This window comes from Dipodomys merriami, unplaced genomic scaffold, assembly GCF_024711535.1.
Source record: "Dipodomys merriami isolate MVZ:Mamm:240054 unplaced genomic scaffold, mDipMer1.0.p SCAF_2, whole genome shotgun sequence".
Lineage (NCBI taxonomy): Eukaryota > Metazoa > Chordata > Mammalia > Rodentia > Heteromyidae > Dipodomys > Dipodomys merriami.
The window spans coordinates 668696-693616 of record NW_027203381.1 but is presented as its reverse complement, the minus strand read 5'-3'; the positions used below and the strand labels follow the sequence as shown (position 1 = coordinate 693616).

Below are 24921 nucleotides of genomic sequence, written 5' to 3'. Positions count from 1 at the left end.
TGACAGGCAGATGTTTTTCATTTGTTTGGTTTGGTTTTGTCATTCGTGGGGTTTGAACTCTGGGCCTGGGCGCTGTCCCTCAGCTCTTTAGCTCAAGGTGAGTGCTCTACCACTTGAGCCTCAGCACCACTACTGGTTTTCTGTGTGGTTTATTGGAGATAAGAGTCTCACAGACTTTCCTGCCCGGGCTGGCTTTGAACCGCAATGCTCAGACCTCAGTCTCCTGAGTAGCTAGGTTTACTACAGGAGTGAGCTACTGGTGCCAAGCTAGGCAGATGTGGCTTATACCACAGACACTGGCTGTCAGAAGATAGACCTCGACAGATGACACAGGGAAGGACAAGTCAGTCACGTGGATGAACCCCTTCCATACACTCCTGAGGACGAGCAAGTGATTCATTTGTGTTCTTGGTCATTATTTCATCTGACATGCTCTCAAAAATCATACCAAGTTCCACAACTGTGACTACAGAAGCACCATGAACCCCAAGTCCTCGGGGACTCCAGGGAGTCCACATGCGGTCTCTAAGGGTTCTGTCCATACATCAAGTAGGACCGTCCAGCAAAGAGCCTGAGACCAAGACCGCACAGGCACACACATTCTCGCGTGCTGGGGCGGGACATCGCAGAGGTCAGCACTGGCCAGTGACTTTGCCTTGGGAGAAGCACCCGTGTTCTAGCAGGTCCCCTGAGACCATGAACCGGCAGGCCTGTGCCCAGCACACCTGAGCAAGGAGGGAGCCGCCCCACTTCAGAAACGCCCCGTGCAAAGACAGATCCTCGGGCTCGCAGGGCCGGCTCCACGCTCACCACGGGTCAGAGCCACGTCAGCTTGGGGACAGGACAAGGAATTCCCGGGAGAGCGGGGGTTGGCTGGGATTGTTTTCACGAGGATTAACTTAGCGTGTGTTTCTTTAGCCAAAACTAAGTAAGGCTAGCTCACACACAGACACAGCCTCTCCAAAGCAGAGGAAGGAAGGACGCCCCACTGAACAGACCCTGAGTTTGGATCCATCTCCTGCTCTCCAGGCAGGAGTGTTCAATCCGTGCACTTATTTACTAGCTGTGCACACCGTAGGCCCGGGCACTCCCACACATGGGGCCGTCTGCAGGGCCCGGGGGTCTTCCTCAGGTCCCGCACTGTTCCGTGCGGGGTCTCCAGTGGTACGGGAGTATCAGGATTAATGCCAACGCTCTCCACACATCTCGTGGGCACCCACCAGCGGCTCACCAGGTAGATGCAACACTACTAGCAGGCCCCGTGGTGAGCTGGAGATGCCAGCACACAAGGAACATCCACCCAGCCTCACAGGTAGACCTACCACCTGAACCCCAACACAGACCCAGAAACAAACTCCACTCCGTGCCCCAGTGGGCAGCATGGGTGCCAGCCCATGAGCCCGCCACACCATCCTTCCCAGGGTACAGTAAACTCGGGGTACAGTGCCTTCAAGATGGCCAGCCTCATCAAGGCTCTTAGGACTCAGGTTGAAGACACGGGCAGCCAGCCTCTTCCCCAAGGAAACTGAAGGGAATTCGGGGTGTCTTGTACCCCAGCACTGCTCTGATGGCCCCTTGGCAGGGCTAATACACGAGGCTCAGGTCTGAACCCTTGTAAAGTACAGACAGAAAGCACCCCCTCATCCGCCTCCCCAGCGTCTCCCCGTCCCGTGTGCTGGTGGGAAGTGCCAACCCCCCACCCTCAGTCCACACGGGGCGAGCAGCTGAGCAGGTCCCATCTGCCAGCAAGACCAGACATTTCCTGCGTGCATTCAGGAGCCAGCCTGAATGCACTGTATTCAGAGAGCATCTCACCAGGTAAAACCCAGGGCGCCCAGCCGCCTGGACGGCTTCAGTTCCAACAAAGAACAAATCATGTTGAGCATCCGTATGTCTCCAGCCCCGCCTGGTATACACTGATGCTTTTTCTTAAAAATGTATTTACTGTTTGCGTCAAATTCAAATTTAACCAGGCATGCTGTATTTTCATGTGCAAATCTGGCAACCTTCACTCCAAAACAAGCTCAGTATTTGGATGAGTTACTTCGCACCAAGCACTACACGAGTGCGAAACTTGGTCCAAAAACAAACAAACAAAATGTGCAGGGGCTCACACACACACAGAGACATACGGATGAGGGGGAAATTGTCTTTCCCCTATTTGTAGCATCGTTAATTCACTAGGAAGCGTAGACTGTATTCATGGCAGAAGCGGGGAGGTGGCCAAACCACAGAGCAGGCACCACTGAGATGGCTGGCCTTCGGGAGGGGGGGGGAGAGCGCGGGGACCAGGGACCCAGCAGCCAGCCCCTCATCCTTCTCTGGATGGACATCTCACCTCTATGCCCCTGCTCGGGTCCCTACAGTATGGAGAGAGGACTTCAGAAGAGGCCTCCAGGGCCCAGGCTGGGGAGCAGGGCCCCGGGGAAGGAAAGGCTCCAGACAGGAGCACAGAAAAGCTGGCCTTGCTGCTCCACCCCACCTGAAAGCAGTTGCTGCTAAACCCACAACTCGGCTCCAACACTTAGCACTTACTGCAATCCTGAGGAAGATTCTTCAACTGTCTGCACCTGAGTTCTCATCTGAGGTTATGCAGAGACTAATCACACCTATATCCCATTAGCTTATGCTAAAGGTTTATAAGAAATATAAAGTCTCCACCACATAGAAGTTCAAAATAAGGGCTGGGTACCCGTGGCTCACACCTATATCCTAGCTATTAAGGAGGCTGAGACATAGGAATCTCTGTTCAAAGCCATCTGAGGCAGGAAAGTTCATGAGACTTATCTCCAGTTAACCAGTGAAAAGCTAGAAGTAGAACTGTGGCTAAAGTGGTAAAAAAGAAAAAAGAAAAATTCAGTGTAGGGTACAGTCCATGTTTCAAATCAATGGATAGAAAGACTGAATAATGGTCCCCTGAACAAACTAGAGAGCATCACAAGAGAGAAAAAAAAAAAGTTAAAGCAGGCATCAGTGGCTCAAACGTGTAATTCTGGCTACTCGGGAGGCTGCGATCTGATGATTACAGATCGAAGCCAGCCCATGAAACTCGCATCTCCAATAAAACTACTCAGAAAAAGCCAGAAGTGGCACTGTGGCTCAAGTGATAGAGAGCTAGCCTTGAGCAAAAGAAGCTCAGCGACCGCGCCCGGGCTGAGTTCAAGCCCCAGGACCAAGGAAATAAAAGTTAAGAACCCTCACAGAATGCTTGCATTGTTACATGGATTAATGCAATGTGAGTTAGGCAAATAAAACTAAAGCTAGCCTTATTCCACAAAAATATTTTCATAGAGGGGTTGTATGTAATATTTAAAAAAGAAAGAAAAAAGGAGCACCTCTCACTTTTAGAACTTTCATAAAGACTTCATAAAGAAGAAACAAATGAAAAGGTTAGGAGAAAGTATTTGAAACGTACATAAAAAAAACGATTCAAGTCTAAAATATATCAAGAGTTCCTATAAATCAGAAAAACATAAGTTTTAGAAAAATGTACCAAGTCCACGAACCACCAAAACAGGCAAGAAATACAAACGACCCATACACATCAAAGCCAGCCTGCTGTCACAAAACGGTCCGCAAGCAATGGCTACACAGTTTCACTTCTTTCAGAGGAGCAGTTTTCCACACTCAGATGACTGAGGGAGGGGGATTTACACACCCGTGCGCTGTGGCACACTCATCTGGTAGTGCCTCCAAATGCCCAACGTGCAAAGCCCCAACGCCAGCCGTGTCTTCACAGACGCCGATGCCCCGGTGTTCCTGTGGCTACCTCAGGAGCATGGTGTGTGAGCGTGCTTGTGTGAGACAGGCAATCCACAACCCGAACATCCATCCACCAGCGGGCATAAATCAGGACTGCGTCACGCTTCCAAGCAGCTCAGGAGGGAGACGGACCACCAGCACGAGGCATGAGGATACCCCGACGAACCTGAGCCACAGCCAGCGGGACCTCGCTACACACCCAAACCCAGGGACGAAGGTGGGAGTCAAGAGGCCTGGCACAGAGTTCGAGGAGGCCTGCAGAGACGCCAGTGTGGCGGCGTTCTGGGTGCACGCACCTCACGTCAGCTGCTCGGAATCAGCACACACTGGTGGTTATCAAGGACGCCCAGAGCGCGACACGCAGCTGCAGTGCTCGCATGGGCCAGCCTGGCAGGCAAGTCCAGCGCCGTAACCAGGCTGAGGGATGGCATTCTCCATCAGCCTCCCATACCCCGGTGACCACGGGCCAGACAACACCAGGAAGTGTTGGAGGAGTAGTCATGGCTATCGGAGCCCACCGCCTTGGCCTGCGGCCTTCAGCTCCAGAGATGCCCCAGCCGAACATTCCCATTGCCTCTGTCACCTGAAATTCAGGAACTTTCCACATCCTCTTCAGGGCCTCTTACACTTCCCTCCCCATCCAGACCTACAAGGCAGGTGTGAATTCGACCTCAGATCCCTCTCCCCCATCCTTTCTCACAGGTGCCTAGCAGTGCTTCTTAAAATGAAAAACAAAACAAAGAACCTCAACCCATCTATTCTTCCTATTTTGTAATCCAATGCCACAAAATCTTCTATAAATCACCTTCTTATGAATGTTGTGGCCATTAAATAAAACCAGTACCATTACAGATCACATTAAAATCAAAGAAATACGGTAATTATAAAGCAGGCTCAAAACTTGATCATCATGTCCGTACCAAAAATGTTTTTCAACACCCAGTGCAACTGGAACCAAATGGCTCCAACTGTAATCAATGACTAGACCATTGTGGACAAAAAACAAAAAGGAAACTTATTCTCTGATTCCAAAGGCAGCTGCCGTCCTCATCAGCTTTCTGGTATCAGAGACCAAATGTTTACAGACTTCGCGGAGGCAGCAAACTCATCTGGCAGCACCCCTGAATGACCATTTCACACGGCACATTTCCATGACCAATGAGGTTATTAAATGAAAACAGGAATCACATTGAAGTTGGAATCATTTACTATTAAGTGCTGAAAGTAATTATTCTGGAGCAAAAGAAAACACAGGAGTAATGCCAGATCTGGCACGCTGACAGCCCGAACGTCTTACTAACTTGTGAAAATACTTCCCTCCCATCAATGGCTTCCTTTACAGATAGAGGACTCAAGGTCTCCACTAACAGTATCACCATGCTAACCAGGACATAGGGTGAGGAAAGAAAATGCTGCTTTCTAACCTTTAATCCAATGGTAAACATCAGTGGATGTGTTAATTCTGAGTAAAATACAAATCTAAATCTGCCATCACTTTCATATGCAAACGCTTGTGCAAATTACTCACACAAATAATGGATCGTACATAAATAGCCCTAATGAAGACTGGTCTCAGATTAGATCCAGCATGCACAGAATTATCTAAGAAACATACAAGTGAAAATTAAGATCTCGTGCTGGAGATGAGCACACAATGAATCACTTATTAAATAAAACTTAAATGCTTCGAGCATTTACAACCAAGTCCAAACTTACTAATGATTTCAGGAATCTACACAGAGCAAGGAGTCTAAGTGAACAGTGGGCCACGGGTTCATTCAGGCTGGTGGATGGCCCCAGCCCATCACATGCTACATGGAGCGTTAGCTCCTGAATGAGGCAGGTGGTCAGCAAGTCTGTCCTCAAGGTCACTGGCAGTGCCCGACCACCAGCCGGCCGTGGGCTCAGCCAGGCCACTGGCCCGACTTCCAAGGCTTTGTGGTCTGGAATGGATATTTAAGTGTCCGCCCCACACACAGGGACAGTCCTTGAGGAAAAACCAACTATTATGACTTCTGACTAAAGGCACTCAAAACTCAACCTGGCCAGGCTCTGGTGGCTCACGCCTGTAATCCTCGCTACTCGGGAAGCTGAGATCTGAAAACGATGGTTCGGAGCCAGCCCAGGAGGAAAAGTCCATGAGACAGCTCCAATTCAGCACCAAAAAGCCCTAAGAAGAGCTGTGGCTCAAGTGGAGGAGAATCAGCCTTGAGCAAAAAAGCTAAGAGACAGAAGCCTTCCCCGAGTTCAAGCCCCAGTACCAGCACAAAAACAGGTAAACAAACAAAATTTAAAAACAAGCCTTCAGCCTGACTGGCTTGTACAGCACCCCGGTTCTGGCCTCTGGTCCTCAGCACGGGGCTGTGCTGACCACCAGGACGGTTCACTGGGATCCAACCTGACCCCCTGTATGTGGCAACTCGCTCCGCCCATCACCATCCAGGCTAGCCAATGCCCCAAACCCTCCACACTGGGCTGAGACTCTACCATCTTCCTGCAGCCTCTGGTCTTGGCAGACCACAAGGCAGGGGCCTCTCTGTGGCATGCAGGACGCCAACAACCCAAATGGCCTCTTTCCAAGAGGGCTGCCCATGCCGTGTGGGACCTGGTGGGGACCACCCCGAGAGTGAGCCACGTCCACTGCCCACTGTTCTGGTGTCACGTGCTACTCTGTCCTCGGTCATAGCCAGACAATAAGACAAGGCCACCAAACAGTGACTGGAGTGGTCACCTCCACTCCAAGAGCAGCCTCACCGGCGCTTTCTCCACCTGCCACCCTCTACACAGGGATGCGCTCCAGGCGCTGTCACCACATCCCATCCAGTTCTGTCCACTTCCCTTTGGAGGAGACGTTTGTGCCTCTTCCACGCCACGAGCACCTGCCACTTGAGGACACGGCGGCCGATGGCAGCCTTCATGAGACCCACAGTGAAGGAATGGGCAGATCTGCAGCGACCAACCCCACACCCTCCAGACAGCCTCCATCTGTACCTGAACCCCACACCCTCCAGACAGCCTCCATCTGTACCTGAACCCCACACCGTCCAGACAGCCTCCATCTGTACCTGAACCCAACACCCTCCAGACAGCCTCCATCTGTACCTGAGCCCAACACCCTCCAGACAGCCTCCGACTGTACCTGAACCCCATCACCCTCCAGACAGCCTCCGACTGTACCTGAGCCCTACACCCTCCAGACAGCCTCCATCTGGACCTGAACCCCACACCCTCCAGACAGCCTCCATCTGTACCTGAACCCCACACCCTCCAGACAGCCTCCATCTGTACCTGAACCCCACACCCTCCAGACAGCCTCCATCTGTACCTGAACCCCACACCCTCCAGACAGCCTCCATCTGTACCTGAGTCCAACACCCTCCAGACAGCCTCCATCTGTACCTGAGCCCAACACCGTCCAGACAGCCTCCATCTGTACCTGAGCCCAACACCCTCCAGACAACCTCCATCTTTCCCTGAGTCCTGACTCCCTGGGAACCCGTGGCTTCCTGTGGCACAAGCCATCAAAGCTGTCACTTCCGGGAATGTCCTCAGCACTCTCCCGGCAACTGTGACTTCCATTCCATACTTCCAACACCCTGTGGTCTCAAGTAACTTTCTCTCCGACCCAATCTGCCTCTTGGTAGGACCAGTTGTGCTTGCTAGAAGCAACACAGCCCTGTAAGGGACAGGGCCCCAGGGGTCCAAGGCTGGGCTAGGGTGATGTGTCCTGAGCCCACCCTCAGGGATGGATTTGGTGGACAGGACAAGGCAAGTGGCCTTCGCTGAAGCCTTCTGTTCCACACACAAGGAAACACCAGGGGAAAGTAAGAGAACACATCCCCAGCCAGGTGGGCATGTCACAGCTCTGCAGGCATGCCACAGCTCCACAGACACGCCATGACTCCACAGACACGCCATGACTCCACAGACATGCCACGACTCCACAGACACGCCACGACTCCACAGACACGCCACGACTCCACAGACACGCCACGACTCCACAGACACGCCACAGCTCCACAGACACGCCACGGCTCCACAGACACGCCACGGCTCCACAGACACGCCATGACTCCACAGACACGCCATGACTCCACAGACATGCCACGACTCCACAGACATGCCACGGCTCCACAGACACGCCACGACTCCACAGACACGCCACAGCTCCACAGATACGCCACAGCTCCACAGACACGCCACAGCTCCACAGACATGCCTCTGCTCCCTGGGCACACCACGGCTCCACAGACACGCCACAGCTCCACGAACACACCACAGCTCCACAAGCATGCCACAGCTCCACAGGCATGCCACAGCTCCACGGACACACCACAGCTCCATGGACACGCCACAGCTCCACAGACACGCCACAGCTCCACAGACACGCCACAGCTCCACAGACACGCCACAGCTCCACAGACATGCCTCTGCTCCCTGGGCACACCACGGCTCCACAGACATGCCTCTGCTCCCTGGGCACACCACGGCTCCACGGACACACCACTGCTCCACGGACACACCACAGCTCCACGGACACACCACAGCTCCACGGACACACCACTGCTCCATGGACACACCACAGCTCCATGCACATGCCCTCTCCCAGCCCAAACTGGCTCCCAGCCCTGCATCCACGGTGAAGGTACAAGACCATTTTCCTCCTCGACTGCTCTCACCGCTGTGCGCACTCCTGAGGGAGAAGGGGGGCTGCTCAGCCCGTGGGTCGCCGCACGGCCACATGCTGCCCTGCTACTGCCAGTCCGGTTTTCAGCCTGAGTGCACCTCGTGTTTTCCCGTCAAAGCAGACCAGGCAGTCAGGAAGGAAAGAGGATGTGTTTGGCACACAGAGGTGGCCGGCCACGGGAACACAGAGACAAAGGAAGCTCCAGCATGGCCTGCCTCCGCCATGTTTGCGTCTTCTGAAGATGCGCTAAGTCCCCAAATGGACGACGCTGCAGTGCTTGACCAGCTCCGCCCAACAGGCCCTCTGCCCGCCTCCACCCGACGGGGCCCAGCCATCCACATGCCACGCTTCCCACTCCAAACAGCGGAACGCTTGCCATGTCCTTCATGTCACAGCGGGAGGTGGCCTAGGAAGCTCCAGGGCGTGACAAGGAAGGGACGAGAGCCAGGCTGGCCAACTGAGTTCACTGTAAATGAGACTGCATAAACGGCCACGCCAGCGCACCACTGCAGCGACCCCGGGAGTGGGACCCTTCCGAGCCAGCGCACCCTGCCGTGCTGCCCGCCCACCCCGCATTTGGTTTCTCTCTGTGCAGCACTCCCACGGGGCCCGGCCCTCAGAGAGCCGCCACGGTCCCTAAGATAGTCCGTTTTCCTAAGCAGTGTTCCTCGGAGCTCCTGCCCCCACTCTGTGTGGAAATGGGTATGCGTACATATTATCTATAATATATGCTACATAAATATGTGACTCACTTATATACCCGTGAGCTCTCTGTCTTCCGAATTAAAACCATAAATGGTACAACCTCTGTGCTGGAGCCTTGTCACTTTTGCAGCCAATCTAGTTCAGAAACAGACTGTTCCAACTACTACTACCCACAACCTCACTCTCCTGCACACCAACCAAGTCACTGAGGACAGCTGCCCCGAAGCAGACGGCAGTGTAACCACCACCATTCCCAGGAGACACAAGGAAGTCCACCAGCAGGGCCTATACCAGTCCCTGGGGCCAAGGCTCTCTCCAGGTAAAGTGACGGCACTGACAGAATAGGCTGGAGGACACAGCCCTAAATTCTACCTGCAACTCTGCCGCCCCGGGCAGGGTGACTCTCAGGAAAGCTACAATCCCAGCTGTGCCTCATTTCTGAAGTCACTCACAAACAACTGTCGCCAGCCATGCCTTCCAAGTGTTTTCAGTGTCGAAGGATCTGGGTACCCTAGCATGGGGAAAGGTGAGCGCTGACCCCAGCTCTGCACACTTCAAGGGGAAGGAGCAGAGGGCAGAATGCTGCGGCTGAGAACGGAGCCTTCTTCACAGCAGACTTGCTTGCAGAAGCCGCTGTGGCACGGGCCCAGCCAGGCCCAAGAGCTGCCCTGGGCTCTGTCCCCAGGAACAAGGTGACCAGGCAGACACTAAACTGCTGCCAAGACCACAGAGCCTGGGCATTAGGTGGGAAGGCACTGTCCTGTGCATCGCAGAAAGCAACTTTGGCAGACCTGAGAACAAACACATACCATGTTTGTAAGAAGGAAACAATACTCTCCACATCTAATGACCCCAAGAAGAGACAGGAAGTGCCACCTAATGCGGACTCCCAGCTTCTCAGCGTACCATGGACCGGTGGATCCATGACACAGACGGCAGAGCTCACCGAACTTCCCAAATCTTAACAATACTTCCCCTCACCGTGGAGACACGCACAGTTCTAGCAAATGCCACATCCAGTGTCCAATCCACCAAGCAGCCACGGCATCATTAAACCACAACTCCAGTCATAAGAAGACAAGAGCTGAGCCAGGGTGGCGAGCAGCAAACCTGGCTGTGCACCAGAAGCTGCAGGGAGAAGGCTGAAGAGCAGGGGTGATTTTGTGCTCCTCTCCCGGGACCTGGCCCTAGGAGGACAGAGCCAGGAGGCTCAGGGCTTGTGCTGCCAGCCACCCACACCCACGTTTACAAAAGCACGGACAGAGCACAGGCTCTCAAAGGACCAGACAAAGCACGGGGTTCACATTCTGTGGTCCGCGCATCCGAATGCGGCCAGCCCTCAGTCACACACACCCCATGAACCCTTAATAACGAAGCGGCTTCATCCCTGATGGTGAACGGCAGCCTCCAACTCTGCTCTGTCCCGAGGAAATGCTTGTGGGTTTATTCTTCACTGCCTACCTCAATCAGCTCTGCCCATGGGCTCTGACTCCTGGGATTCTAGAACTTTCAGAGAAAAGCAACACTCACTAGCAGGTTCCCAAGAGGAGTAGACACTGCAGACAGACTCCCAAGCTCCAGAACTAAAAACATCACCTTTGACTCTCAATCACCTCAAGAAAATAAAGACGGAAATGCCAAATGTGTATTAAAAAATATAGGAAAAAGGAGGAAGACAATGAAAACAAAGCTGAGAGTTTAGATGTCGGCTATTTGGAAAGTAATCTGTTCCAATTAACTGTCCCACAGAGTGACAGGAATCTGACACAATTCTGAGTTTCTCTTCTACACAGCTGTATGGAGAAGAGAGGCAAGCAGAGGGGCATGTGTATTCATGAGTAAGTGTGCATGTGCACGTAATGTGTGGACATTTTTTAGAAATACACGTTTAAGAGGAACTCATGTTCGTGTGTGTTATATGCCCATTTTTAGGGGGACATATAAATTTGAGGCGCCCGTGTGCCTGCAGATATGTACTTGCACGTGTGTGGTACATTATGTATGCGTTGAGTGCTTGTGCATATACGTGTGTGTGCCCAGGCATGGGGCCTCTGTGGTGTGTGTGAACGTGCAAGGTATGTCTGCATATGTTGAGTGTGTGCTAGTGTGTGCATGTGCATGCATCAAACATTCACAATCGGGTCTAGGCCAGCAAAGCAAGAGAAGGGTACATTTAAAACGAGTAAATCCGTGGCCAATTTCCTTACTCTGAAATTATGGCCACCCAGGAGAGACCAACAACTCACAAAGATGAATTTACCAGCCCTGCAGTGTATAACACAACAGAGGGCCAAGTGAAGCTGGCAGGCACGGCACAGGAGGGACAGGATTCCTGATGGACGCGCGGCGTCTGGCAGGGGATAGCTGTGCTCAAGGTCACTAGGGCGCAAGGCCACCTGAGCATGGGGTCACCTGGGTATGAGACCTCCCCTGGACACAAGGACCTGGACACAAGGAAGCCAGGACCCGGAGCCAGCTAGGCTTGGCGTCACTGGGTCTTCAAGGGCCACCCGAGCCCAAGCTACTGGAACTTTCTCAGCCCGAGCCCGCCCACTCACCTGATGCAGGTTCAGGCACAGCCTCCTCACTGCTGTCGTCCACGGCCTCGTCGGCCAGGCCGGAGCCTGGCGAGTCGGCCACGGCACAGGCTGAGCCGGGACTGCTGGGCTGCGAGGCCGAGTCCCCCTCGCTGAGAGAGCTGCAGCGGACGCAGGCCGCGCGGTCGCCCTCGGCCTCGCGGTCCCGGCGCGCCCGGCGGTGCACGCGTGAGTGCAGCACCATCTGGTGGTAGGTGCGGAAGATCTTGCCGCACTCGAAGCACTCTGAGGACTTGTTGTGGCCGGCGGGCGCCGCGGCTCTGCGGCTGGGGCGCACGGCCGGCCGGGGATCCAGGTGGCCGGGGAGCAGGGGGTCGCCCGGCACGCTGGCCCTCTTCCTGGGGGGACCCTGCGTGGCCGCCACGTCCTGCTCGCGCTTGCGCTTCTCCTGGCTCACCAAAATGAACTCCCGCCTGTCCTTGTCGAAGGCCACGTCCCCGGCCAGCGCCTCATCCCAGCTCCCGTACTTGAGGTACTCGGCCGGCTCGGCCACCTTCCCCCGGGTGGCCAGCTGCCAGGCCTGGTAGCTGTTGACGGGGTCGAGCTCCGACACCCGCCTTCCAGCCGGCCCACAGGGTGCCACGTCGGCAGCCACGGACGGTCTCAGGTTCAGGCACTGTAGGAAGAACTGTTTGGTGTCCGGGGGGCCCTCCCCGGCACCCTCCTCTGCGGGCGCCCGCGTCCGGCTGGCTTCCACCTTGCGGTGCACGGCATTATGGGCGTTCAAGCTGTCCAGGTTTGTAAACAGGTTCCCACACTTGGTGCAGACCTCGTAGAGGGACAGGCCCGCCACGATCACCTCCTCCTGGACCACGTTGTTGATGGTGGCAATGGGGTCCAGCTCGCTCTTGGGTCGGTTCTTGCTCCCTGACTTGGGGCCGTGGGCCTTCATGTGGTTCTTGAGGAACCAGGGCTCTTTGAACCTCCGGCCACAGATGTGGCAGCCGTGGTCAAAGGAGCCCCGGTGCTTCTTCATGTGTGCCTTCAGGAACCAGGTCTGGCTGAAGGCCTGGCCGCACACCTCGCAGGGGAACTCCCCGGGGCTCAGCTCCAGCTTGCCGTTCTCCACACAGGCCTCGCCTCCATTGGGCACCTGCGCGGTGATGTGGTCCCGCTCGATATGGCCCAGCAGAGACTCCTCTCGCAGGGTCACGTAGCTGCACAGCCTGCACTTGAAAGGCCTGTGGGCCTGCTGCACGTGCAGCTCCAGGTCCTTCTTGCGCTCAAACTGGCTCTTGCAGAAGGAGCACCGGGCCCGGGCCTCGGCCTCCTCCGGGGCACCAGCGGACCCCTCGGCCTCCTTCCGGCTGCTCCGCAGCAGGATCTTGCCGCCGTCCGCCTGCGCTGCCCCGTTCAGCATGCGGTTGCAGGCCGACGTGCTCTTGGTGGGGCTGGCGCACCCATCCAGGCCCTCGGACACGCGCATCTCACCCAGCTGCGTCTCGCCGGCCTCGGGCCCAGGCCCTTGGGCCAGGGTCCCCGTGCGGTGGCTCCGGAGGTGGATCTTGAGGTTGCCCTTCTGGGAGGCCCTGTGGTCACAGTACGGGCACTTGTAGGGCTTCTCCCCCGTGTGCTTGCGCATGTGCTGGGACAGCGAGCTCTGGAAGGGGAAGCTCTTGCCACAGATACAACAGCTGTGGCACGCGGCCTTGTCCCCGTCCACCTCGTGGCTCCTGCCGGCCCTGGGAGGGCTGGGCCCTCTCCTCAGCTCCATCTCCGCCTCTCTGTTGCGATCCATGGGGGCGACGTGGGCCGTGGGAGCAGCACAGTCTTCTGCCGCACAGGCCTGACCTGAGGGCGTCTTACGGCTCCATTCTCAGCAAGACCCCTGCCCAGAGACCAGAGATGAGCCCGGAGATGTGGAGGTACATCGTCTAGGAGAATGTGGAACACAGCCACGAGCACCTGCAACAGAGAAGTTTGGAAAATCTCAGGAACACAGCATACAGTCGTGTCCACGCAGGCCCGTCGGCACGCCCTGACACAGACACTGGCAGATGGGCTCACAGCAGTGTGTGCAGAGAGACCCTGGACACGGATGGGCTGGAGTCGCCTCACAGACCCCACCACGTAGCTGAGCACGCCTACAGTGCTGGGAGTGGAAGCTTCTCCGAGCCCTGCCATGGCCAGCACCCACGATGAGATTCGGAGTGAGAATCCTGGCTGGGGGAGGCCACAGCCTGGAAGGACGGCTTGCAGCAGGAGTCACTGTCCGTGAGCGCGCGGCTCCCTGTCCCGCCTCCTGTTGCTGGCGGGGGAGGACCACCATGCCACGGCAGGCCCCGGCTTTGCCCCTCACCCACCTGTGCCCTTCACACCCCCTCACCCCCTCACCCGCCCGCAGCACCTGCAGCAGAAAGGACAGGAGGAAACACCCCACACCAGAGCCCTGATATTCCTCCTGGCAGCGGCCCCGCAGATCCAGTGGCAATAAACGTCCACAGTAAGGCCCTGTGCGCCGCCACCGACTCCTCCGATGCCAGGCAGCTTCCTGTCCTGCTGCAGGGTGCCTCACAGGGTGACGGGGAGATGGGAGACAAGCCAGTCCTGCAAGACTCGGCTCCGCGGTCAGTGGCCACATCCACCACCGGCCACAGGACACACGCTGTCCTCTGCACTCACCAGGACAGCCCTGTCCATCTCCTCCAGATGACTTGAGGCCTGTGGTCAGACCCCAGTCCCGGCCACACCTCCGCCCTCACCTGCCCAACACAAGACAGCACCTTCCGCTTTTCACCTGACCTTCCCCAAAGGCTCCTGACAACTTCACCAAACCCACAGGCCCTGGGACAGACGGGACAAGTCAGTGCTGGACAGGGCTGGACCCCGCCGCCCAGCACCATCTCCCCCCTGCGCTGCATTTCTCCCCACGCCGTTCTTCACCAGCAGCTGGAGGCCCATACATCCCCGTGTAGAGCGCACGAGCTGCATCCTCCAGGCCTCCACACCACCCTGAAGGGAAAGACACAGAATGGGAAGAACACTACAGCCATCCCAACAGCTCCCACCTCAACTCCACTACCCAACAGCACCCCGGTCAGCAGCAACTGCTGCTCCCTGAGGACACACACAGGGACCAAGAAACAGTCAAGATGACTTCCCAGAAAGTGACCCTCCTGGGGGGTGGAGGGCCAAATCAAAGATGGACACCCCACACTGCGGCTGTGGCAATTTTGCTGTGGAAGACAAGGCCAGAACCTGGCCCCCAGGCCTGGAAGCTGTCCTCAGAACCTGGAACACAGAACAGGAAGCTGTCCTCAGAACCTGGCACACAGAACAGGAAGCTGTCCTCAGAACCTGGCACACGGGACAGGAAGCTGTCCTCAGAACCTGGCACACAGAACAGGAAGCTGTCCTCAGAACCTGGCACACGGAACAGGAAGCTGTCCTCAGAACACACACAGAACACGAAGCTGTCCTCAGAACCTGGCACACGGAACAGGAAGCTGTCCTCAGAACCTGGCACACAGAACAGGAAGCTGTCCTCAGAACCTGGCACACGGAACAGGAAGCTGTCCTCAGAACCTGGCACACAGAACAGGAAGCTGTCCTCAGAACCTGGCACACGGGACAGGAAGCTGTCCTCAGAACCTGGCACACGGGACAGGAAGCTGTCCTCAGAACCTGGCACACGGAACAGGAAGCTGTCCTCAGAACACACACAGAACAGGAAGCTGTCCTCAGAACCTGGCACATAGAACAGGAAGCTGTCCTCAGAACCTGGCACACGGAACAGGAAGCTGTCCTCAGAACCTGGCACACGGAACAGGAAGCTGTCCTCAGAACCTGGCACACGGGACAGGAAGCTGTCCTCAGAACCTGGCACACGGGACAGGAAGCTGTCCTCAGAACCTGGAACACGGAACAGGAAGCTGTCCTCAGAACCTGGCACACGGAACAGGAAGCTGTCCTCAGAACACACACAGAACAGGAAGCTGTCCTCAGAACACACACAGAACAGGAAGCTGTCCTCAGAACCTGGCATATAGAACAGGAAGCTGTCCTCAGAACCTGGCACACGGAACAGGAAGCTGTCCTCAGAACCTGGCACACGGAACAGGAAGCTGTCCTCAGAACCTGGCACACGGGACAGGAAGCTGTCCTCAGAACCTGGAACACGGAACAGGAAGCTGTCCTCAGAACCTGGCACAGAACAGGAAGCTGTCCTCAGAACCTGGCACACGGAACAGGAAGCTGTCCTCAGAACCTGGCACACGGGACAGGAAGCTGTCCTCAGAACCTGGAACACGGAACAGGAAGCTGTCCTCAGAACCTGGCACAGAACAGGAAGCTGTCCTCAGAACCTGGCACAGAACAGGAAGCTGTCTTCAGAACACACACAGAACAGGAAGCTGTCCTCAGAACCTGGCACACAGAACAGGAAGCTGTCCTCAGAACCTGGAACACAGAACAGGAAGCTGTCCTCAGAACCTGGCACACGGAACAGGAAGCTGTCCTCAGAACACACACAGAACAAGAAGCTGTCCTCAGAACCTGGCACACGGGACAGGAAGCTGTCCTCAGAACACACAAGGAACAGGAAGCTGTCCTCAGAACCTGGCACACGGAACAGGAAGCTGTCCTCAGAACCTGGCACACGGAACAGGAAGCTGTCCTCAGAACCTGGCACACGGAACAGGAAGCTGTCCTCAGAACCTGGCACACGGAACAGGAAGCTGTCCTCAGAACCTGGCACACGGAACAGGAAGCTGTCCTCAGAACACACACAGAACAGGAAGCTGTCCTCAGAACCTGGCACACGGGACAGGAAGCTATCCTCAGAACCTGGAACAAAGAACAGGAAGCTGTCCTCAGAACCTGGCACACGGAACAGGAAGCTGTCCTCAGAACCTGGCACAGAACAGGAAGCTGTCCTCAGAACCTGGCACACGGAACAGGAAGCTGTCCTCAGAACCTGGCACACGGGACAGGAAGCTGTCCTCAGAACCTGGAACACGGAACAGGAAGCTGTCCTCAGAACCTGGCACAGAACAGGAAGCTGTCCTCAGAACACACACAGAACAGGAAGCTGTCCTCAGAACCTGGCACACAGAACAGGAAGCTGTCCTCAGAACCTGGCACACAGAACAGGAAGCTGTCCTCAGAACCTGGAACACAGAACAGGAAGCTGTCCTCAGAACCTGGCACACGGAACAGGAAGCTGTCCTCAGAACACACACAGAACAAGAAGCTGTCCTCAGAACCTGGCACACGGGACAGGAAGCTGTCCTCAGAACACACAAGGAACAGGAAGCTGTCCTCAGAACCTGGCACACGGAACAGGAAGCTGTCCTCAGAACCTGGCACACGGAACAGGAAGCTGTCCTCAGAACCTGGCACACGGAACAGGAAGCTGTCCTCAGAACCTGGCACACGGAACAGGAAGCTGTCCTCAGAACACACACAGAACAGGAAGCTGTCCTCAGAACACACACAGAACAGGAAGCTGTCCTCAGAACCTTGCACACGGGACAGGAAGCTGTCCTCAGAACCTGGAACACAGAACAGGAAGCTGTCCTCAGAACCTGGCACACGGAACAGGAAGCTGTCCTCAGAACCTGGCACACAGAACAGGAAGCTCTCCTCAGAACACACACAGAACAGGAAGCTGTCCTCAGAACACACACAGAACAGGAAGCTGTCCTCAGAACCTGGCACACAGAACAGGAAGCTGTCCTCAGAACACACACAGAACAGGAAGCTGTCCTCAGAACCTGGCACACAGAACAGGAAGCTGTCCTCAGAACCTGGCACACGGGACAGGAAGCTGTCCTCAGAACCTGGCACACGGGACAGGAAGCTGTCCTCAGAACCTGGCACACAGAACAGGAAGCTGTCCTCAGAACACACACAGAACAGGAAGCTGTCCTCAGAACCTGGCACACAGAACAGGAAGCTGTCCTCAGAACCTGGCACACGGAACAGGAAGCTATCCTCAGAACCTGGAACACAGAACAGGAAGCTGTCCTCAGAACCTGGCACACAGAACAGGAAGCTGTCCTCAGAACCTGGTACACAGAACAGGAAGCTGTCCTCAGAACCTGGCACACAGAACAGGAAGCTGTCCTCAGAACACACACAGAACAGGAAGCTGTCCTCAGAACACACACAGAACAGGAAGCTGTCCAGGAAGCTGTCCTCAGAACCTGGCACACAGAACAGGAAGCTGTCCTCAGAACCTGGCACACAGAACAGGAAGCTGTCCTCAGAACCTGGCACACAGAACAGGAAGCTGTCCTCAGAACCTGGCACACAGAACAGGAAGCTGTCCTCAGAACCTGGCACACAGAACAGGAAGCTGTCCTCAGAACCTGGCACACAGAACAGGAAGCTGTCCTCAGAACACACACAGAACAGGAAGCTGTCCTCAGAACACACACAGAACAGGAAGCTGTCCTCAGAACCTGGCACACGGGACAGGAAGCTGTCCTCAGAACCTGGCACACGGGACAGGAAGCTGTCCTCAGAACCTGGCACACGGAACAGGAAGCTGTCCTCAGAACCTGGCACACGGAACAGGAAGCTGTCCTCAGAACCTGGCACATAGAACAGGAAGCTGTCCTCAGAACACACACAGAACAGGAAGCTGTCCTCAGAACACACACAGAACAGGAAGCTGTCCTCAGAACACACACAGAACAGGAAGCTGTCCTCAGAACCTGGAACACAGAACAGGAAGCTGTCCTCAGAACCTCACACAGAACAGGAAGCTGTCCTCAGAATGCACTCAGACCCCAGACACCGCAATGACGCTTCCCACTGGCACCACCTGGCCAGCCCACTGTCCTTTACCACCGCCTGTGTGGCCGGGAGGTCTCCTGTGCATTCCCAACCTGTGGGCAGCAGATCTAGCCTCACCATGCCGCTGCTCAGCTCTGCCTCTCGAACACATCATTTGACAAAACGATGCATTCCACCACACCTTCTTCCAAGGCTGAAACTGGGAACTTGCAAGACCCTAACTCAACTTTATTCAGCAAAAAGCACCTTGTGTACTAGGATTTTAGGACTGATATCCTACAGGCCACTTGCTCTACGAGTTTCCCAGAGAGGGAATGACAGTGCAAAGCTGCTTTTGAAAATATGTTGCATGGTGGGGGGAGGGGGGAGGCTGGGAAGGGAGGTGAAGGGTAAACAAAGGAGGAGGCTGCAATGCTTGGTAAGAAATGTATGCATTATCCTGCCCATGTAATTGTAGCCCCTCTGTACAGTATGTTCTCAAATAAAATAAAATAATATTAAAAAAAAAAGAAAATATGTTGCATGGTTTGGGAAATAAGTTATTTCTTTTTTTGAGAAGCTGGGTAATTTAATCACATTTATAAAAACATGGCGGGAGGGGTAAACTGTTTGTTAAAGAAAGTGTGCCTTTGTTGTGCAGCAATGCATGATGGTGAGAGAGAAGCAAAGAGAGAAGACAAAACAAATACACACACCAACAGTGTGGGTGTCAGACACATATACCAGGCTGCCACACCTCAGACACACCCCCTCCTCTTTCCCTCTGTGGCCCAGATGGTGCAGTTTGTTCAAGTGACTGCCCGGACTCCTTGCATTTGCCAGACCTGCGATAAAGTGAACCTGTGGCCAGTGTTGCAACCAACAGACTGCATCCTCTGGTTGGGTCTCTGGGAGCCACAAGGCGTAGGTGGCCTCTCTCCCCTCTCTCTCCTCTCTCTCTCTCTCTCTCTCTCTCTCTCTCTCTCTCTCTCTCTCTCTCTCTCTCTCTCTCTCAAGGAAAAGCAGCAGAGTCTTAAAGAAGCAGCACAGGTTTTGAGTGTCCTCTGCATCTCCAAGGTCGCTCCTGACGGGGCTCCTGGGCACTGCCTCAGCTCCACCCAGGGCCTCAGGCCGGGCGGGATGAAGAGGGCCCTCCAGGCCTGACTGCGCACACTTTTCAGCAGACCCAGAACGGAGAACCGGAGACCAGCACAGGGCACTCAGCTTCTCGGATCTCATGGGTCAGGAAAGGAAGCATGGCTACAAGCACAACTGTAAAAGCATGGCCCGTGCAGAATCAGGAGAAATTTCCAGAAGCCAGGAGGGAGCAACGTCTAGTGTTTACAAGTACTGGCTAGACTCCCTCAGGGAACTGAATCTAGGAATCAAAATAGTGTGGTTGGACTGGAGCTCCAGGCCCGTCCTGGATCTGGCAGTGAAGCCCATCAGATCTTCCCCAGCCAGCACCAGTCAGCCAAATCTGAGATACTCCTGAATCCACCTGCTCCTGAGCCAACCCACAGCCAGGAGCACAAGCAGCTGACCTCACCAAGACACCAGTCCCTCACAGGCCTCTGCCCTCCTAGAGAAGAACCCAAAGACCTCAGCTCAGCCTCAGAGCAACTGCTAATGCCGTGCTGTAGCCAGCACCCCAGCCTATGGCGTGAGTCCCGCTCTGCAAGCCAGCACTGCTCCAGCAGTCCAAGTTCCTCTCTGGGGGACCTTCCCCACCCACTTCCAAGTCCACACACCCAACAACAGGCTGGAGGGGCATTAGACTACCCAGTTCCGCCATTAATGTAGGTAGACCGTGGGATCCTGAGTCTGTTTCTTCATCCTCAAAATGGGACGACTGTAATGATATCTATATATATATTCTTGTGAGATTACACCAGTGCTCGCAAGTATCATGCCAGGCATTCAGTACATGGCCAATACGGCTTAGATTATAAGTCATCACTGAACAAATGAACCAACTGAGGTAGAATACCCAGACATACCTGCCACTGGTAACACGTGGTTTAGGTTTAGCAAACAAAGAGACAAAAGGGCAGCAGTGTAAGAAGCCAACGACACAACCCGGTGAGCTTATACCAGGGCACATACACCTCTAAAAACTGCACCAAACCGCTGCAATCATCCCTAAGAGATGCCACCATTTAGCCATTAAGAAGCAAACTTTAGGGGCTGGGAAGGCAGCTCAGTGGTAGAGTGCTTGCCTCACATGCATGAGACCCTGGGTTCGATTCCTCAATACCACATACACAGAAAAAGCTGGAAGTGGCGCTGTGGCTCAAGTGGTAGAGCGCTAGCCTTGATCTGAAGAGGCTCAAGGACAGCGCCCAGGCCTAGATTCAAGCCCCACAGCTGACCAAAAAAAAAAGCAGCAAACTTTAATGCAGACTCGGTGTTGGAGGGTATTGAGCGATAGTTATTCTGTTCGGCCGAAGACACTGGAGAGATGTAGTGAAATATTTAGAGGCGCATTACAAAATGGGAGCTAAAAGAGGGGTGGTCGTTACCAAAATGCCAACAACTGTAGACCCAGAGTTAGGTATGTGCATTCACATTCATCTCCCATTTGGGTGAGCTAGGAACCTTTTTTTTTTTTTTTTTACAAAAGACTTTAAATCACACACACACACACACACACACACACACACACACACACACACACACACACACACACACACACACACACACACACACACACACACACACACACACACACACACACACACACACACACCGCCCCTTGCCACTCCAGCCAGAAACACAACAAAGAAAACAGGGCAGAGGCTCAGGGGCCTCCTTGCCCGCCTCCACCCCCACCACCCCAGGCCCACTAGCTCCGCGCCCGCAGGAATGTAGCTTGGGAAATTATCTTTCCTACCTTCCAGCTTTCCAGAAAAAAAGTCAAAGGAAAGACAACCAACTTGCAAAATAAGGGTTTCCTGAAATGGAAAGGCCTCTCTGAGTTCCAGGAGAGGCATGTCCAGACACTTGCTGAAGCTGAGCTGGGCAGAGGAGGCGGCCAGGAGGGACAGAAGGCACAGACTAAGGAACCTGAGCCCCTGGGTTCGGGGGCTGTCCTCTCCTTCCTTCTGCGAGATGAAAAGCCAGTAACGCGGCCAATGCTCCCCGCCATAGTTTCAGCCAAACTTCCCTTACACAAGGCACCGGCATGTTTTATGAATGTTTCTACACAATAAGAAAGTTCATGAATCGACAGTCAGTTTTACTGTTTTCTGCTCTGTCTGTTGAACCAGCAACACGGGCTAAATGGTTTGCCCCCTAAAATTAGCAAGACTTTACTGGGGAAAAGGAACGAGGGGCTAAATTTCACCTGTGTTTGAAATATTCAAAGTAATTCCCCAAAATACCCCAACTTTAGAATGTGTTCAATGAGGCAGGCAGGGGAGGGAGCGAGGGGCTGGTGCCTGCTGGAGTTGCTTTCCGTTCTGGTGCCACCTGTTAACCTGATCTGATTGTAAATGGGGGGGGGGGGGGGTCCCCACCCTGGACGGCTCAGCAGACCCACGGCAAGCGGGAACAGCGTGGAGTGGCAGCCGGCTGCAGGGCTCTGTGGGAGCTTGTTCTCCACAGACAATGAAGGCCGTACAAGTCACACTGTAGAATTATGAGGCATGAATTAAAACACATCATTAACATCGTGGACAAGCTTATCTTACTGCGGAGACAAAAGGCCCATTCTCCAGGCGAGTGGGGAAAATTCCCGGACAACAATGAAGAGTTCCTCTCCCCACAGCCACTCTGTGCCAGCCGAACAATTGCAGCTCAGAGTCCCCCAGACCCGGGTCCCACAGAGCTCCATGAAGTGGGTATTCAGTGGCGGCCGCGGGGCTCTGCCCAGACCCCGAGGCTGCAGGATGTCCCCAGAGTCATCAATAATCCATTATGAACAGGCCACATTTCCACTCTCACAGGAAGGCAAAATAGGAGGCCACCAGAGCGGTGCATTCACCAGAGCCCTGCCCACCTCCCCACCAGGGATGAGGACACGGATGCCACTATTTGGGACTGCGGTGAGCACCCCCACCCTGCCCGCCGATGGCCCTGGCACGGACCCCGCCCAGGGACCATGTGCAAAGCTATTTCTGCTGCAAGCCCTCCTTCCAAGGTGAGGCTCCAATGTGCTTTGTCAGAAGCAAAGTGACAGAATCCCCTTGTCTGCGACAAGGGAAAGCTGCCTTGCCATGGCTTGGCAATCCCAAACACCAGAGAAAGGGCTGGCAGGCCAGGCTCCACCTGAGAGACCACCAGCCACCGCAGCATGGTTCGCGAGGATTTGCCGCCTCCCACCAGGGATCTGAACTCCGCCTCCATTTATAGCAAAAATGCTTTTATGACCTAAATGTGAGCCCTCTGCAGCAGTTTACCTTTTATGTCGTTGTTTACCTTAGGCTGACAAAAAACAAAAAGAAGAAATAAATCGCTGCTTCAGGAGAAGAGAGACACCATCCTCCAGATAAAAGCCCAAAGAAACATTTGCCAACAGCTAAGATAACAGAGCAATGTATTACCCCCCCCACACACACACACACACAAAGAAAAAAGCCATCAGTGCTATGTAAGCTTTCCTGTGTCCTTCACTGAAATATAGATAGGGAAGGTAATCGAACACACCTGTGGGGGGGGAGGGGGGAGGGAGGGATGTGAGGGCAGAGCGTATTATCGATTCTACTCAGAAGAGGAAGAGCAAGTGCAGGAAAGGGGGCCAGACACAGATGGGGAGTGGGAATCTGCTCTGCCGGCTGTCCATAACACACCCTGGGAAGTCCAAGGAGTCGGGAGACTAATAAAATGGTGCTGCTGTGAAAGCAGGGGGCACCCTTCCCACATCAAAGGCAGGAAGCCTCTGGTGCCCGTCTGTCCCTCCATCCCCAGAGGATCGGATGCCAGTGGCTTGTTATTTACAACTGTCTGCTTCTTGGGCCTTTTATTAGTGACTTCACCGACCTCTCTGCACTGGGGCAGACAAGGTCTTTCTGACTGGCAGGCAGGACAGCAGGAGCCAGGGCCTGCTCAGCCACGCTCTGCAGAGAGGTGAACCTAGGTGTTCCAAACCTCCCGGCCGCCGAGGGCTGGCACGGGGACTTCAAGGTAAATCTCTCTTCCTGCAGCAGCAGGATTTCCATCCAGACCCCCGCCTCCAGACTCCGGACTACGTCCCCCAAAATGGTCAGCTCAGAGGGAGTTCTACCGGTCCAACCCGCTCTGGGAGGGCTCAGAGAGACGGAGCCTCACCCCAAACCCCGCTTCCCAGACCCAGGTTATTACTGTGTCCCTTCTTACACCCAGGCCAATGCTGCAAACAATTCAGGAACACCAAAAACTTGGGGACAACCAGAGAAAACAAAGAATCATAAATTTTTCTTGTATAAAGCAAGCGCAGAAATCCAGAAAGCCTTAGTTACAATGCAGAGAGATTGTGATTTAAAAGCGTCTAAGAGTTTGCCCACAGAGCCTACATTTACAAGTGCAGAGACTCTTGCCAACATGGTGTCTACAGTAAACATTTTCTCAAATTCTTTTAGATTAGCAGCAGTAAGCACAAATGTATCAGGCAGACTCACGCGCCACTCAGTATAGCGCTTTCCAATCTCACCAAATATATATTTTAATTCTAGTAGTTGACTCTAAAAGAAGATTCAACCCAGACTTGTTTCCACACGTTAAGTTGTGTCTTTTATGTCAGCAAACCAATAGCAAAGAACAGCCTTTGCCCCCACCCCAGCACAAACAAGGGCCTCTTACCTAAAAATAACTTCTCTCTCCCCACAAAAGAAAACAAATCACAACTAATACCTACTGAACATTATCTCCTTCCCTCTACTCTTTGTGAAAGAGCCTAGAAGTCGCCAGACTGGAATGAAAGAAAGAACTGCCCAAGAACACAGAGACAGATGACTGTGCTCATCTAGCCATGAAACACCCTGTTAAACATTACCTTACCAGGTGCTGCTGATCAGCACAATGTCAGACCCCAACACCCCTTCATTAGGAGTTCACAGGGGAAAAATAAACACTTCAATAATCAATTTTACTGAAATCGAAGTAATCATTCACATATAAGTATACTTTAGTAGCATGGCTAAAAGGGACACCACATGTATTATTAAGATTTTGTTTGTATTCTTTATATAAACACCGATCAGTTCTTTGAGAGGATCCAAATTTACAAAAGGCCAAATTGTCCCAAAATGCTTTTCTGTAGATAGTACACACACTGTGCTCCGTTCACATCTTCTGTAACAGAACCTGGTTTGTCTCTGACACACACACACACAGCAGCTTTGAAAGCCTGGGCCGTGGTGTTACAGCTCACAGGATTGATCCTGCACGGCTTGTCTTAAAACATATTTCAAACACACTTAACAATACATTGCTGCCAGTTCTACATGTTCAAGATGAAAGATACCTCTATGT

The 24921-nt window shown here is 54.1% G+C and overlaps 1 protein-coding gene across 3 annotated transcripts in view; it reads right to left on the bottom strand.

The window, feature by feature from the left end:
* The window catches only part of Znf516 (zinc finger protein 516), a 99806-nt gene that overhangs the window by 47659 nt on the left and 27226 nt on the right, over positions 1 to 24921 (bottom strand). For all 3 annotated transcript variants that reach the window (XM_070028941.1, XM_070028939.1, XM_070028940.1), the window contains exon 2: positions 11713 to 13656. In XM_070028941.1, coding sequence (XP_069885042.1) covers positions 11713 to 13489 — 1777 coding nt within the window. In that variant the 5' untranslated portion in view covers positions 13490 to 13656. The remainder of the gene's footprint in view (positions 1 to 11712; positions 13657 to 24921) is intronic.